This window comes from Dreissena polymorpha, chromosome 3, assembly GCF_020536995.1.
Source record: "Dreissena polymorpha isolate Duluth1 chromosome 3, UMN_Dpol_1.0, whole genome shotgun sequence".
NCBI classification, from domain to species: domain Eukaryota; kingdom Metazoa; phylum Mollusca; class Bivalvia; order Myida; family Dreissenidae; genus Dreissena; species Dreissena polymorpha.
The window spans coordinates 66,746,894-66,760,158 of NC_068357.1; the positions used below are offsets into that span (position 1 = coordinate 66,746,894).

The 13,265-nt window shown below is 34.8% G+C and overlaps 1 protein-coding gene across 3 annotated transcripts; it reads right to left on the minus strand.

Annotated features, from left to right (window-relative positions):
• Positions 1–3,642: 3,642 nt before the first annotated feature.
• On the minus strand, positions 3,643–12,944 carry LOC127874563 (uncharacterized). 3 transcript variants are annotated; one of them, XM_052418951.1, is made up of 7 exons: positions 12,813–12,944; positions 12,431–12,503; positions 7,940–7,987; positions 7,662–7,709; positions 7,172–7,267; positions 5,769–5,900; positions 3,643–4,702 (listed from the first exon to the last, which is right to left on the minus strand). In XM_052418951.1, exons 1-7 carry the CDS (start codon positions 12,860–12,862, stop codon positions 4,505–4,507), a joined length of 645 nt encoding a protein of 214 aa, XP_052274911.1. In that variant the 5' UTR covers positions 12,863–12,944; the 3' UTR covers positions 3,643–4,504. The 3 variants fall into 3 exon arrangements, with proteins under 3 accessions (XP_052274911.1, XP_052274910.1, XP_052274912.1); XM_052418950.1 differs by having other exon boundaries at positions 4,568–5,370; XM_052418952.1 differs by lacking the exon at positions 3,643–4,702 and adding an exon at positions 5,227–5,360.
• Positions 12,945–13,265: the final 321 nt, after the last annotated feature.

Sequence of the window (13,265 nt, forward strand, 5' to 3'; positions counted from 1 at the left end):
ATAACTTCTCCTCCCATAAGCGAAAAAAAACGTATTACGCAAAATGCATGGTGCATCCGCATGTCATTATTATCTAACGACAGTACTTTATATGAGGAAATTGTTACACAAATGTTTATTTTAACTGAGCACACTTTTATGCTATCTCCCTCTTCGTATATACATTCTAACGTATCTATGTTTTCCAGCATGTTATTGCGAAATGTTGTAAATAGATACGCCACACACTCTGTTATTATTATTTATTGTATAATGAACGCGTGTTTGTGTTATATCACAAAGTCTGAACTACAAGCCAATCACATATGGTTTTCCTTTTATATTTCGAGTGGTGTTTATATACGAATCCTCAAAAAAATTGCCACGGCTTAGTCGATCGACTTAAAAGAACTCTTTTGTTATTTAGGTTGCTGCAATTATCTACAACTATTTAGCACATGTAAATTTGCAGCACGGCAATTAAGTGTATCCCATTCTTTCTAAGATAATTAAAAATTAAAATATGAAGTGTTATTACAATTTTGTTTTCGTAGCAAATAATACAATTGCAAAGCACCGTTTTGTATGCGTGTAAAACACATTTCCGGTGAAGCGTTCTACTAACACAGTACTGCTTCAGATATATTTTTGCATTTACATTCATACTTTGCGATCCGACATTTTGATTCATATTACTATTGTTGAGAATGTTTGCTATAGTGTTCTGTGTAATAAGCAAGAAATGATTTGTGTATAATATAAATATGTTTTTCAATATATGACACATACAAAGAATATTAAAATAGATAGTACAATTCAGTTAGTAGCAATGCATTGATCACTTGATTCAAATATAATTATGTAAAATTTTACTTTCAAAGTATAATATAGTATATAGAAAAACATGCTCATGCATTTAATAAGAATACTCAAACAAGAGGGCCAGTATGACCTTTAAGCGCTCAACTGAGGTCAATAACACTAATTGCTAATGACGTGATCAGGTGAACACGATTTCGACCAAACTTGACCATGATTCTAACATCGCATTTATGGAGTCAAGATAAACATTCTGACTTAGTGTAAATCATGACTGAGTCATAAAGGTGGCCCTAGAGTGGTTACACGTTTTTTATATTTGACCTTTTGAAATAGTTTGCAGATGCATCTGATGCAGAATTAAGAGTGGCCATTGTCAAGACAACAATCTAACCAGGTTTCATCAAGCTTAAATCATGACTGTTGCCCTGAGAGTGGACACGGGGGGGGGGGGGGGGGGGGGGTTAAAAATATTTGATATTGTGACATAGTTTTTGCACTCACGTGACTCTGATTGGAAGTCGATCTAGTAAATGGAACGATAAACATGCTGATAAAGTTTCTTCAAGATGAATTAAAACAAGTATTGGTACGTGTGCCTCCGGTGAAAATATTGTACATGTATGATGAATATCAATGAATTGGTTTTCGTTGTTACTGCTCTACTTATAATACAATATACTTTATGAGAGTCTCTTATTTTGTGAGTTATGCATTTATATTTCAGTAACGACCATTATTTGAGCACATGTATATTATAGTATGCAAATCATACGCTGCAAATCAATATAAACCGCTCGCATACAAGATGAATAAACTTGATTTTTTTAAGATATGGCAATGCGTGTATTTTATTGAACGAACTTCTATGATAATCTTGATCTTATGTTTTAATGATTTACGCATAACATTTTATTATTTTTCACTGAAATCATATCGGCTGAGAAGCGGATTGCGAAGCATGTCCATCGTTTGAAACTCCTTACTGTCGGTCAAAAGGTTGCCAAACTCCTGGCTGTGATGCATGTGGCACACACAGAAAATCAAGTACGGTACTAATGGTTCTTAATATAAGTTCGAGAAGCGCCTCCACGACCAAGCATCAAGCCAGCACGAAGGTCGTCACGCCACTAACACCTATAGTCACAAAAAGTCAATTTACCACTTATATGTGATGTCCGGACGGTTGTGATTAAATATGGCATAGTCATCGTGTTCAAAGTTCACCTTTAATATATTTACTTTCGCCTAGACTCGTAATGTTATCGTCACTGTGTTTTGTGTTATTATCCTATTTGATTGTATTTTTAAATTATGTAAAACAGGAAAATAAGCAGATTTCATTACACATTATTTTAAGACGTGCGGTGTGTTGTGTTTGTGATGTGTTTTTCTTGAAAAACGTTGAAAATAATTCATAACCAGGGATGCTGTGTTTTGTCTGTTAGCGATTTAAACCCGCTCAAATTGGTATGTTTTGTCTATTACTATTTGTTATTTCTTCTGAATGACGTTTTTTGCACATATATCTTTGTTAACAAAAAGAAATATAGACATATCTGGACGCGACTACTGATATTTGAAATAACTCAATGTAAGAAAGGAGATGGAGGAGGAGTTACACTATAGAGAGTGAAATAAGCTGTTTTCAACCCTTTTATGCCTAGTGGACTCTCCCATCCTTCTAAATTGCATCAATTTATTTCCAAAATTAGGGATGTCTAGTATATTTATTTATATATTTAGAATATTTCTTACAAAAATTTCTTTAAGCAAACAACGCAGACCCTGATGAGACGCCGCGTCTCATCTGGGTCTACGCTGTTTGCCAAGGCCTTTTTTCTAGTCGCTAGGCATATATGGGTTAATCGCAAAGCTTGTATACGTCTTGTATAATCATATAATGTAAACCATCAAAGCGGAGAAGAGCTCAATTTCAAATAAGAGTTGTCAGATTGATATGTTGGTGTCTTAGTTAAGAAATTTCAGCTAATGTCAGACTAAAACCGGCCGGTGTTTGGTTTGGTTGTACATACCCACACATACAAACAAAAACAGTAACTCGGACAGGAAATAATATTTCCTGTTTCGCTAGTATTTCGGGGTCATACACGATCGGGGCATATTTTCGACGTATGTGGCATGCCATCAAGCCCGGTATGCAGCCTTGAGTGTGAACATAGGCGACAACTCAATCACATGAATATTGTATTACTGGCACAAGAAACATCTCTCCCTGACACTGATCATAGTGTGGTTTGAAAGGACTGCTTTTTTTTATATTCTACTCTCACACTCCAGCCACCTCTCACAGTCGCTTGACATTGGAGGTGTTTGGACAAATGAAGTGTCCTATAACAGGGAATGTTGGGCATTCATGCATTTCTTAGCCAGGTATGTCCTTTACCTTCATAAATATTGCTAGGCTCACAGCTAAGCCCTGACATCAAGGAATTCATAACAGAAATACTAACGTCAGCCTGCATGAAGTCTTAACCCATTTATGCCTAGCGTCTAGAAAAAAGGCCATGGCAAACAGCGTAGACACAGATGAGACGCCGCATGATGCGGCGTCTTATAAGGGTCTGCAATGTTTGCTTAACGGAATTTCTTGTGCCAGTAATACAATATTCAAGAAAGAATTTTTAATAACTTTTTTATATTAACCCTTAATAAGTTCCTAGCACTATATTTTTTCAACTTTGAGAATGTTTGGTTTCTGTACTATTTATGAATGGAAATAACGACGATCATTTTCATGATTTTCGGTTTTCATTTGTAAGGTCATGCAGAAAGCAATTTAAATGGAATGACGCGTGCTTATGTAAATGGTGTTTTGCCTCCTTAAAGAGGCCGTCCAACAGATTTTGGCATGTATTGAAGCTTGTCATTAAATGCTTTAAATGCTTTATATTGATAAATTTAAACATTTGAACTATAAATCTCCAGTAAAAAAAACACAAGAATACAATTTAAAAAAAGGAAAAAGTAACCCTCAACAGGGCTCGAACCACTGACCCCTGGATTCCTGGAGTCCTGGAGTAAAAAGCCTCCCGCCTAGACCACTCGACCATCCACACTCAGATTCAGAGCGGATGTATTGTTTAGCTATATAAGCAATCCTTGTAGTTTCCCAAAATATCGAATCACGTCAATACGACGCTTTATCTGTTGGACGGCCCCTCGAGCAGTAACAAACCTAAATGCTTTCCAAGAAGTCAACATGATTCATGGTTGATGAGTTGATGAGTGCCTGCCACATTAATGCCTTTGAGCTTAAATTTTAAACGATAATTTTAATACATAGTTTTAATTTAGACGTAACAAAACCGAAAATGTAATTTTGAGGTTCCGTTATGGCAATACAATTTACACTTTGGTTTAAATCGTGCAAATATCACAACATTGTCATAAGCCAGTACTCATATTACATGCAGGACACAAGTAATTCAACCAACAATGGTATATTTGGCACAAGCAGTACTGTATCACAATGATACTTCCTGATATTCCCTTACACGTTAGTCAGGCGCAATGAACGTAGTCTTATCGTGCATGTTCAATGTATGAAGCTTAACGACCGGAGTTTGACACACTGGCGCTTTTGCTTCTCCAAACACGCACATATACACAAGCAACTGTGCCTTATACGAATAAGTGCCCCACTCACTGCTCGTTACACGTACATATACCCGATAAACTGCTCTTAACACGTACAAATACTCCATCCACTGGTCCTAACGGGCATGCCTCCTGGAAATACAACGTGTTTCTGTTTTGATAAGACGCCGGTATCAAAGAGTTTTTTCATCTCAGCCGTCATGGTTAGGAACGCTTGCTCGACGTTTGTCGCCATCTTAGCGCTTGTTTCTATGTATGGTATGCCCAGTTTGATCGCAAATTCCTGAATGTAAATAAGGAAAAGTATCTTAGCGAAACAAACTCAGTCACAATGTGGCCATACCAACGTGAAATATTCGTTTATGGTGTTTGTGGTTGGCTCCTCCTGAATAACTGATTATAGCATTTCAACTATTTCGGCGTGTAAACCAGGATGTTATTGAAGTGCACCTCAAACTGCCGCCGTCTACATCAAACACAAGTACTATTAAAATTCACTGAATAAATTTTATATCGTCGACATTTGATTAGTGAAGATCGGAACACACAGACGATTGAGGAATGGTCAAGGACATGGATCGTATACAAACTGTGTAAGACCCTTGCCCAGAGGCACACGCTTCTGTGTTACTTCTCATGGAATCGGCGATATGCAGGGGTACGAGAGCAGATTGCAGGGAAGACTGTGATGCCACAACAAGAGAGTACAAGGAATAGAAGACCACCGACGCATGTCAAAAACAAATTACTACAACATTCCTTTGCACTGCAACAAAATCCATCTGGAGATTCTTTATTTTCTTTATCAGAAAACTTATTATATCTTGGTCGACATTGAGCTTGCTGAGAGTTTTTTATGTCGGAAATTATTTTTTTAAACGCGTTGTCGACGTTTTCGCTGCTTTTGGCGCTGGTCTCGATGTATGGTATCCCTAATTCCTCTGCATAATTCTATACATGTGAGAATCTTATATTAAGAAGTCAACGTTGAAAAAAAATGAATTCAACAGAAATTGTTTTAGCGGTCAGGAAGTATGGACTAGTTAATAAATTTATTTATTTATTTATTTATTTTTAAATCGTTTTGGAAAAACGTGGCTAGATTCATGTGCGTATAGTGTCGTCAAAGATTGGCCTGTTTAGTCCGTAAAGGCTTATCAGGGATGACAGGTTCCGCCTTCACTGGATTTTGTCAAGAGCAGTCTTCCTTGAAACGCAACATACAATATAAGCGGAAAGTGTCGTCCTTGATTCGTCTGTGCGGAATACAAGGGCTAATCTTGGACGACACTTTAAACACATGAACAAAAACGTTTTCACAGAGCGAGGCTCATGTAAGTGTCCCATACCTGTGCCATATCCGTGGAAACCACGCGTTTGTTTTTGAGGTCAGACTTGTTTCCTACCAACATCTTAGCAACGTGACCTCCGCCGAACTTGTCTATCTCGCCCATCCATTGCTTGATATGATGGAACGACTCCTGTATGGAGACGTTAACAATAGAAGTCATGTGACCAATGCATGTTTGTTTCAAGCAATTTGGGAAAACTTTATTTATAACAATAACGGGTGCAGGATATGGTAACTTTGTGGGGTTCGCAATTGAAAGTTAATGAATGTAAACACACCGGAATTCGGAGCTTTTCTCCAAACAACTTTTCAAAGCGATTTTTCTTAAGTATTTCAACTAGTGCATACAATACCGTTTTAATGCTGCATTTGGCAATGTGAAATACATCAGAATTATTTTAAATAATAAGCCTGTATTCTTGGCCAAATATTCGATGTGTAATGCATTTATGCACGCGGTTAAGCTGCACGGAACGTGAATTTTTGGCATCGATTTCAGACGTATCCCATGATTTATTCCTAAATCTTAAGATATCGTCACAAACTGTATGAAAAACTATTTGTTTAAAATTAAGTTGTTTGCAAATGTATTTCAATAAGTTAACATATTTGCAAAAATAAAACTCCTAACGGTGTTTACATTCTGTTCAGCCCGTGAGTAAACCCCGTTGATTCTACACCTTTTATTAGTATTTGCAACATCCTAGGATACACCTGACTGCTGATATGCTTTCCATCTATCACGAATTGTTGGAATGGAAAGTAAAATACGAAGTAGGCATAACTAAAAAAATTACCAGTAAGCTTCCGACGATGCATTTGCAGTTCTATATTAATCAATTATTCATGTGTGTAAAACTGTTTTTGTTGCGTTATATTTAAGTTGCAGTTTATATATCATATTTTTTTCACATAAGTTAATCAGTTGTAATATAAGTTCATGTAAGATGTTTCATATGTGATCTGCACAATCAGCAAATCCCTTAAAACGTTCGTTATTAGTATTTAAGATGTGTTTACTGGAAATATTACAATTATTCTAAAACAAAACTTAGCATCTGGCTTCGGTCACTTTTTACGCAAGTAAAACCCTTAACACCAAATGATTTTTTTTCAAAAACTTTGAAGCACGGCGTCCTAACATGTGTTTCCCTTTTCTATGTAAAGAATATTAAAATGCATTTTTGTTCTTATCAAGAGGAAAAAGCTTAAAACAGTTTCTAATTAGAATTTATCGATGTTTTAACGACAGAAAACCACGAACCTCGACGTTCCAATGCCCGTCAAGCGATTTATTGAATCAAGCGAATACCATGTATTCTATGTCAAACAATTTTCTAAATAACATGTACTAAGTTATTGTGCTTAAATCACGTCTACAACAAAATGCAGTCGGCATACCATATCAGTAAGGTCGAACACCAGTATGACTCCATGTGCTCCTCGGTAGAAAGTTGACGTAATAGTTTTAAACCTGTCCTGTCCGGCGGTGTCCCACTGAAAACAAATGAGAATAAGGTATCTTTCATGCTCATAAAGCATAATTTATACTTTGTGAACATAGGAATACGTGGGAACCACATTGAATATGGATCTTTTCACTTACGAATACGCACAAATATATCTTCGCTTCAAACATTAATTTGTTGACGACACAACATGTATTATTTGGAGTTACGGTATATAGCGCATGTATTACATACAACGATCGAATAAACCAATCGGTATGGAGGCAGATTAATAAATATGCAATGCATTACAAAGATCTTGCATTATGTATTTGAGAAATATAAATGTATTGTGTACTTTTTTTCCTATAGAAAACATCTACGAAGTTTTATATGTGTATATCTCAAACAGACCTTACGGTTTCCATAGCATTATTTCTCACCATGTTCAGTTTTATGACTTTGCCGTCCATTTCAATTGTCCGGATTTTCTGAGGACAAACAAAACAGCAACTTTGAAATAAATGGTTAAATATGATATACATATATACATGAGCGATTCGTGCAATCATGATCGAAGGTGCTAAGCATTTCTGTATAATTTTGGTGACTAGTAAATACAAAGGAACGTCTTTCGTTAATTAAAAGTATGGGAATAGCGTTGTTTGCATCGCAACAAATAAAACCAGTCTTGTCAACAAAATATGTAAGAGGTACTCACAAAATCCACACCAATGGTACTTATGTAGCAGTCGCTGAATTCGTCATCCTGCAACAAGCATGGGTCTTTGCATGACAATCATTATAGGAGCATTACTTTGTATATTTGTTTATCATAACACCATATTGATATTTGCCTGATGCTGCATGATATATTTTTATATTATGTTCAATAGGCAGTTCTTATATCAGTCGATGTGTGGAGGAAGGTCATACTACTCAGACTTAATAACTAAGTATTATTTTATTGTAAAAATGCATCACACAAACAATTTGTATTTTCCACATATAAAGAATGAATGAGCAAATGCTGATGAAGTATTGTAACAAACCGAATACGTTTTTAGACACGCCTTCCTATGCAAATGTCACAGGTCAAATGATATATGAAAAATTTCAGCACTTTATATAAACAGACAAAACAAATACAATAAACAAATTAAAAAGTGATAAAAATAATAAAAATAAAATATTAACTCACTTCACACAAAAAACTCCATGTACTATGTATTAATTATTTAATTAAAACGAAATACATTATAATTCAGTTTACATGTGTCGTCTGCTACAGTTTGTCAATTATGCCACAGGAATTGTGTTTGATTAGGCTAGTTAAACGCTTATTTCTTTTTAATTATTTTAGGACTTAAAACATACAATAAACACACACATATATATACACACACATATTACAACGTAAGATTTTGTTGATGAGGATAAGCTTGACATTGTTCGGGACGGTTTAATGGAGGAAGTTGTAATGTAAGAGGAAGACTTTGCAAAATAGTTTGGAATAAATCCGAGAGTGTTTAATTAGCCATTTGATGAAAGCGCGCATCCAAATTTTAATTTAAATAAAAGTCATAGAGAATCGCTTACTGAAACATAATCATTAAATGAGAACAGTGAAAACATATCAGACAAGGTCTTAGAAATAACAACCGAAAATGTAAAAAAATTCATTGAAGGCGAAGATAACAAAAACACTATCCCGAAAACACTGGCAGATTTCAGTTGATTTAAACAATAGCATGCGATGAAAGACGAAACGAAGGCAATCCACGATTTATCAGTCGACCATCTAGATGAATATCTTGCCACATATCTGCTCTCCATTCGCAAGACTAATGGTGATGAATACGAGCCTGTCACATTGCGTAGCATCTTGGAAAGCATTTTGAGCGGAATTTTCAAACAGCAAAGTACCCATATTCTATCTTTCGGAGCAGTGGCCAGAAGTTTTCCTATCACATGCCTGCCTGAAAGCAAAACAGAAAAATCTATATAAAAATAAACAAGGAAAAGGTAAATTTAATCACTGTTTTCACAGTTAATATGGAATGAAATTTGTAAAGATTACAGCATTATTGTATTTGAACATTGTGTTTAATGTATCTCCTTTCATTTTTTTATTCATTGATTTTGTTTCGATTTTAAATGTGTTCTACTTACTTTTTTGTTTAAAAAAAATCAAAGCAACAATATCTGATAATGTTTGTTATTATTGTTATTAATCGGAATATGTATCTAAGTCTTAAAGAGTCACAATTATGTGTAAAATGTGCAGACAATAACTATATGTTATATTCATATCTTTAGGTAACAAGCCTAGAGCGGCAGCAGCATTATCTGACGAAGAGATGGAATCAAAGCGTTGAAGGCACTGCAGTTGTTCTCTCTTTGAACGTATTTAATATTACTTACAATCACATAACATGAAGTTCGACTTTTTAACGAAGGCTAATCGAACGGTCACAAAAAATGCTAACACCGGTGTAATTTAATTTTAATTGTCTACAGTGGTGAGATTTTGAGAGAAAAAAACAGCAAGGAGGGAAATGACATTGATTTACAATTCCTCGTAATTTTATACAGGATTCACACAAACTGCACTTGAGATTCAAAAGATGAAATAAGAAATTTAACGTATATCTAAGTTCGCGCTAAGGAAAAGTCTGTGAGTGCAACAAAGAATGAACCACAACATAATTCTATTTTCCCTATTCTATTCATAGCTTCAAATTTGGGATGAATGGCATGTTCTGCGCTAAAATACCACTTGACTGATGTAGCACTTAGTGGAATATTTTAATTAAGAAATAATATTTTTCTATCATGGTTTGTTGTCGAATAACCCACAGTAAGGAGTATAGATGCGTAGGAATTAAATCACGAGTGCGAAGCACGAGTGATTTGATAACACGCATCTATACAACTTACTGTGGGCTATTCGACAACAAACCATCATAAAAAAACATTATTTCGATTCTAACACGATTCTGATTAATTTGGTTCAAGCTTTAGGGCGTGAACTATATTTTTCAATACTCCGCCCTTCTGAGTACTTAGTTCACTATTTAGTGACGTCATTGAATTGTATGACGTCATTTTCATTTATTTCAACATCTGGACAAGTTTTCTTTGACCAAGTTTTGACCTTAAAAACCACTGATCATAACTGTCAGTTAAGGACCCGGTTCTTGTTGTCAGGTAGAATGTGCTCATTCTGTGCTGAAGCCAGATGGCCTTTTACCATTATACTGTTTGTAAATGTAAATAAGGTCTATATTTCCTAATTCTGGTGAGGCAAACATCTTATGATGATTTGTTTTGACATCTGATTCATTTGCTCTAGTGCTGGTCTATGCCTGCCGCTCATTTAACTCCAGAAATTCTTTTCCACAAGAATCTGTCTTTAGTTTGATTTCACTTCATCTTTAAAAAATGTGTATAATTATCAGAAGTGTTTCATCCGGCGTTGTTGCACCCAAAATGTTGTCCGTCGACAGTTTTAAGTTGTTCGCTTGATTTGTTAGAGACCCAAAACCTGATAACTGCCGCATCCGCACCAAGAAAGAGTTCGCGGCGCGGTTTCAGTCATTGAGCTACAATCATTTACAAATCGACACATTATATGAATTTCGTGTTAAATGGAATAGTTTTGAACGGATCGTATATAGAAAAGGTCAAAAAACATTTTTTAATTATACATGTCGCGGAAGAGTAAGTTTATGAACTATTCTAACACGGCACGCGACTTGTTTTTTATAGACAACGAAGGAAATCAAGTGTGGGTTACTAGTATTCTGCAATAACTTATGGGCGGAGCTTAATTTTCGAAAATAGTTCCGAATGAATAAAGAAAATATTGCAATAAAATGCACGTGCTAAAACCCGCTCTAAAAGAAATGTAATAAATGTAGCATGTATATAAATTTAATGAAACAACAAATTGTATATTTTGTGATAAGAGGCATAACCACGTCTACAAAGCATGTTATTTGTTAGGAAACGTAATTCAGAAAACATTTATAGCAGGTCAGCTTTTCAGTAGCATCAATAAACGTGACGTCATTAAGTTTCTACGATTGTTGTTTTCAATGAAAGTGACGTGATTTGCAAAATATTTAATCTATGGCAATCGGGGACGGTTTTAACACGGCAAAAAATATCAGTTATCATTTTGCTCTATTTCAAAAATTAAAGGATTCAAATAGTGAACCCATAGAAATTATGCAAATTACAGGACACAAAAACATTCAGTCCATAATCAATTACAGTGAAATTTCAGAACAAACCCACAATGATGTTCAAACCTGTTGGCAACATGTTCCACTGCAACTCGCGAGTCATCTCCATCTGTGTCATGCACTGCTGTCAACACTTCCGAAATGAACATATCTCTCCCCACCCACACTGCAGTTGCACAACCACAGTTTCCCGCTCAAATAAATCCAGTAAATGACATGTTATTTGGAGCTTTTCTATATGTTCAGAACCGCAATACTTACGCACAACCAACATAGTAGGCAAAACCACAGGTGGTTAGCGTGTGGCTGCGAAATTTATTAGTAAAAACACAAAAAAAATATATCAAAACCACATGTGTGCAAAACGCGCAATAAATTCCGAACTTCTAATCAACACATCAATCCTTTAATTACATGTGTAGATGCACTGGGAGTGCGAATACGTGAGCGACTGGCTTTGACATTTTACAAACGCTAATAAAGCGTCCCTTTCACAATACATATTGTATGCATTTATTTTATGTATTATATTATTGCGGCTTACATTTCTGTTGTATAATAAAAGAAGCAAAGAGACTTTTCAGAGGTATAAAACTACATTGAATGGCGCTACTTTGTGTGTAGAGTAACAACGCTGTACAGATTCATACGCGTTAAACGAATGCAGCGGCATGCATTATTTTATTCTAAGCCTTGCCTGATATATTACAAAACGATCAGGCAGTACTCTTCTATTCTCTATATATCCAGTGTATACTTGTATATCAATTCAATTTACTAAAAAGTAACATAAAATTCATTTTTGAATACACTATTTTAAAAACGTGACAATGCAATCATACGTATCTTTTAAAATGTACTAATGCAAAACAGACAGTATGTCAATTAACATTGCAACGCAGTTGATCTAACTGAGGTTAATTGAGAGGTATAAATATTACTGGTAAACTTCGTTCTCTTACAGCGTATCTCAGTAGTAGACAGGATTTTCCCACCCCTGAATCGCCGATGATCAACATTTTGAACAGTAGGTCACTACAAATAAACAAAGAGCAAGACAAATCTATCAATTTTTCGATATTTATACGATTATCGATCGATCAAATTATTCGTCCAATAACTAAAACTTTAACTTTCCTCATTTTTGTTATAATTATAAGTAGTAGTTTTATTATTATAACTATTTTGTTTTCTTCTTCTTATTATTATTATTAGTAATATTATTATTATTATTTTATTATTATTATTATTATTATTATTATTATTATTATTATTATTAAGTAGTAGAATTTATTTATTTATTTATTTTTATTTTATTGTTACTATTGTAGTTGTATCACTCACTTGTCGAGCAATGAATGATCGTAAGTCCCAACGTCCAATGTATCTGCCATTTTTATATTACACGTTCACAGTGCATTCGTTTACATTTAAATGATTTAAAAATCAGTCAGCAGACGTTTATATATCTTATATATATACCGAGGATATTATTAGCATACGGTAATCAGAGCTAAACGCAATTTTTATCAATTGAGTATTACAGTTTACGTTTATTTTGAATACGTGTTTGAAAACGGGTTGGATCATATGAGTCACTTAGTTGGTTAGATATCATAAATAGACCTGACGCACCCTGAATCGATTTATATTTAAATACATGAACGAACAATATATTCTTCACATTGACTGAGATCAATGCCTTAGTACAGATCGATTACTATATTCGCTGACATTAGATAATTATACAGAAATAATGTTCGAAACTGGGCGTTTTACTTCTGTGTTTGAAATTAC

Coding starts and splice junctions, on each gene's coding strand:
- LOC127874563 (XM_052418950.1), bottom strand. CDS start 12,862: ATGGCAGATACATTGGACGTTGGGACTTACGATCATTCATTGCTCGAC. Junction 7,988..12,430: donor GTCTACTACTGAGATACGCT/GTAAGAGAACGA, acceptor TGCTTGTTGCAG/GATGACGAATTCAGCGACTG. Junction 5,371..5,768: donor TTTCCACGGATATGGCACAG/GTATGGGACACT, acceptor TCACATGTATAG/AATTATGCAGAGGAATTAGG.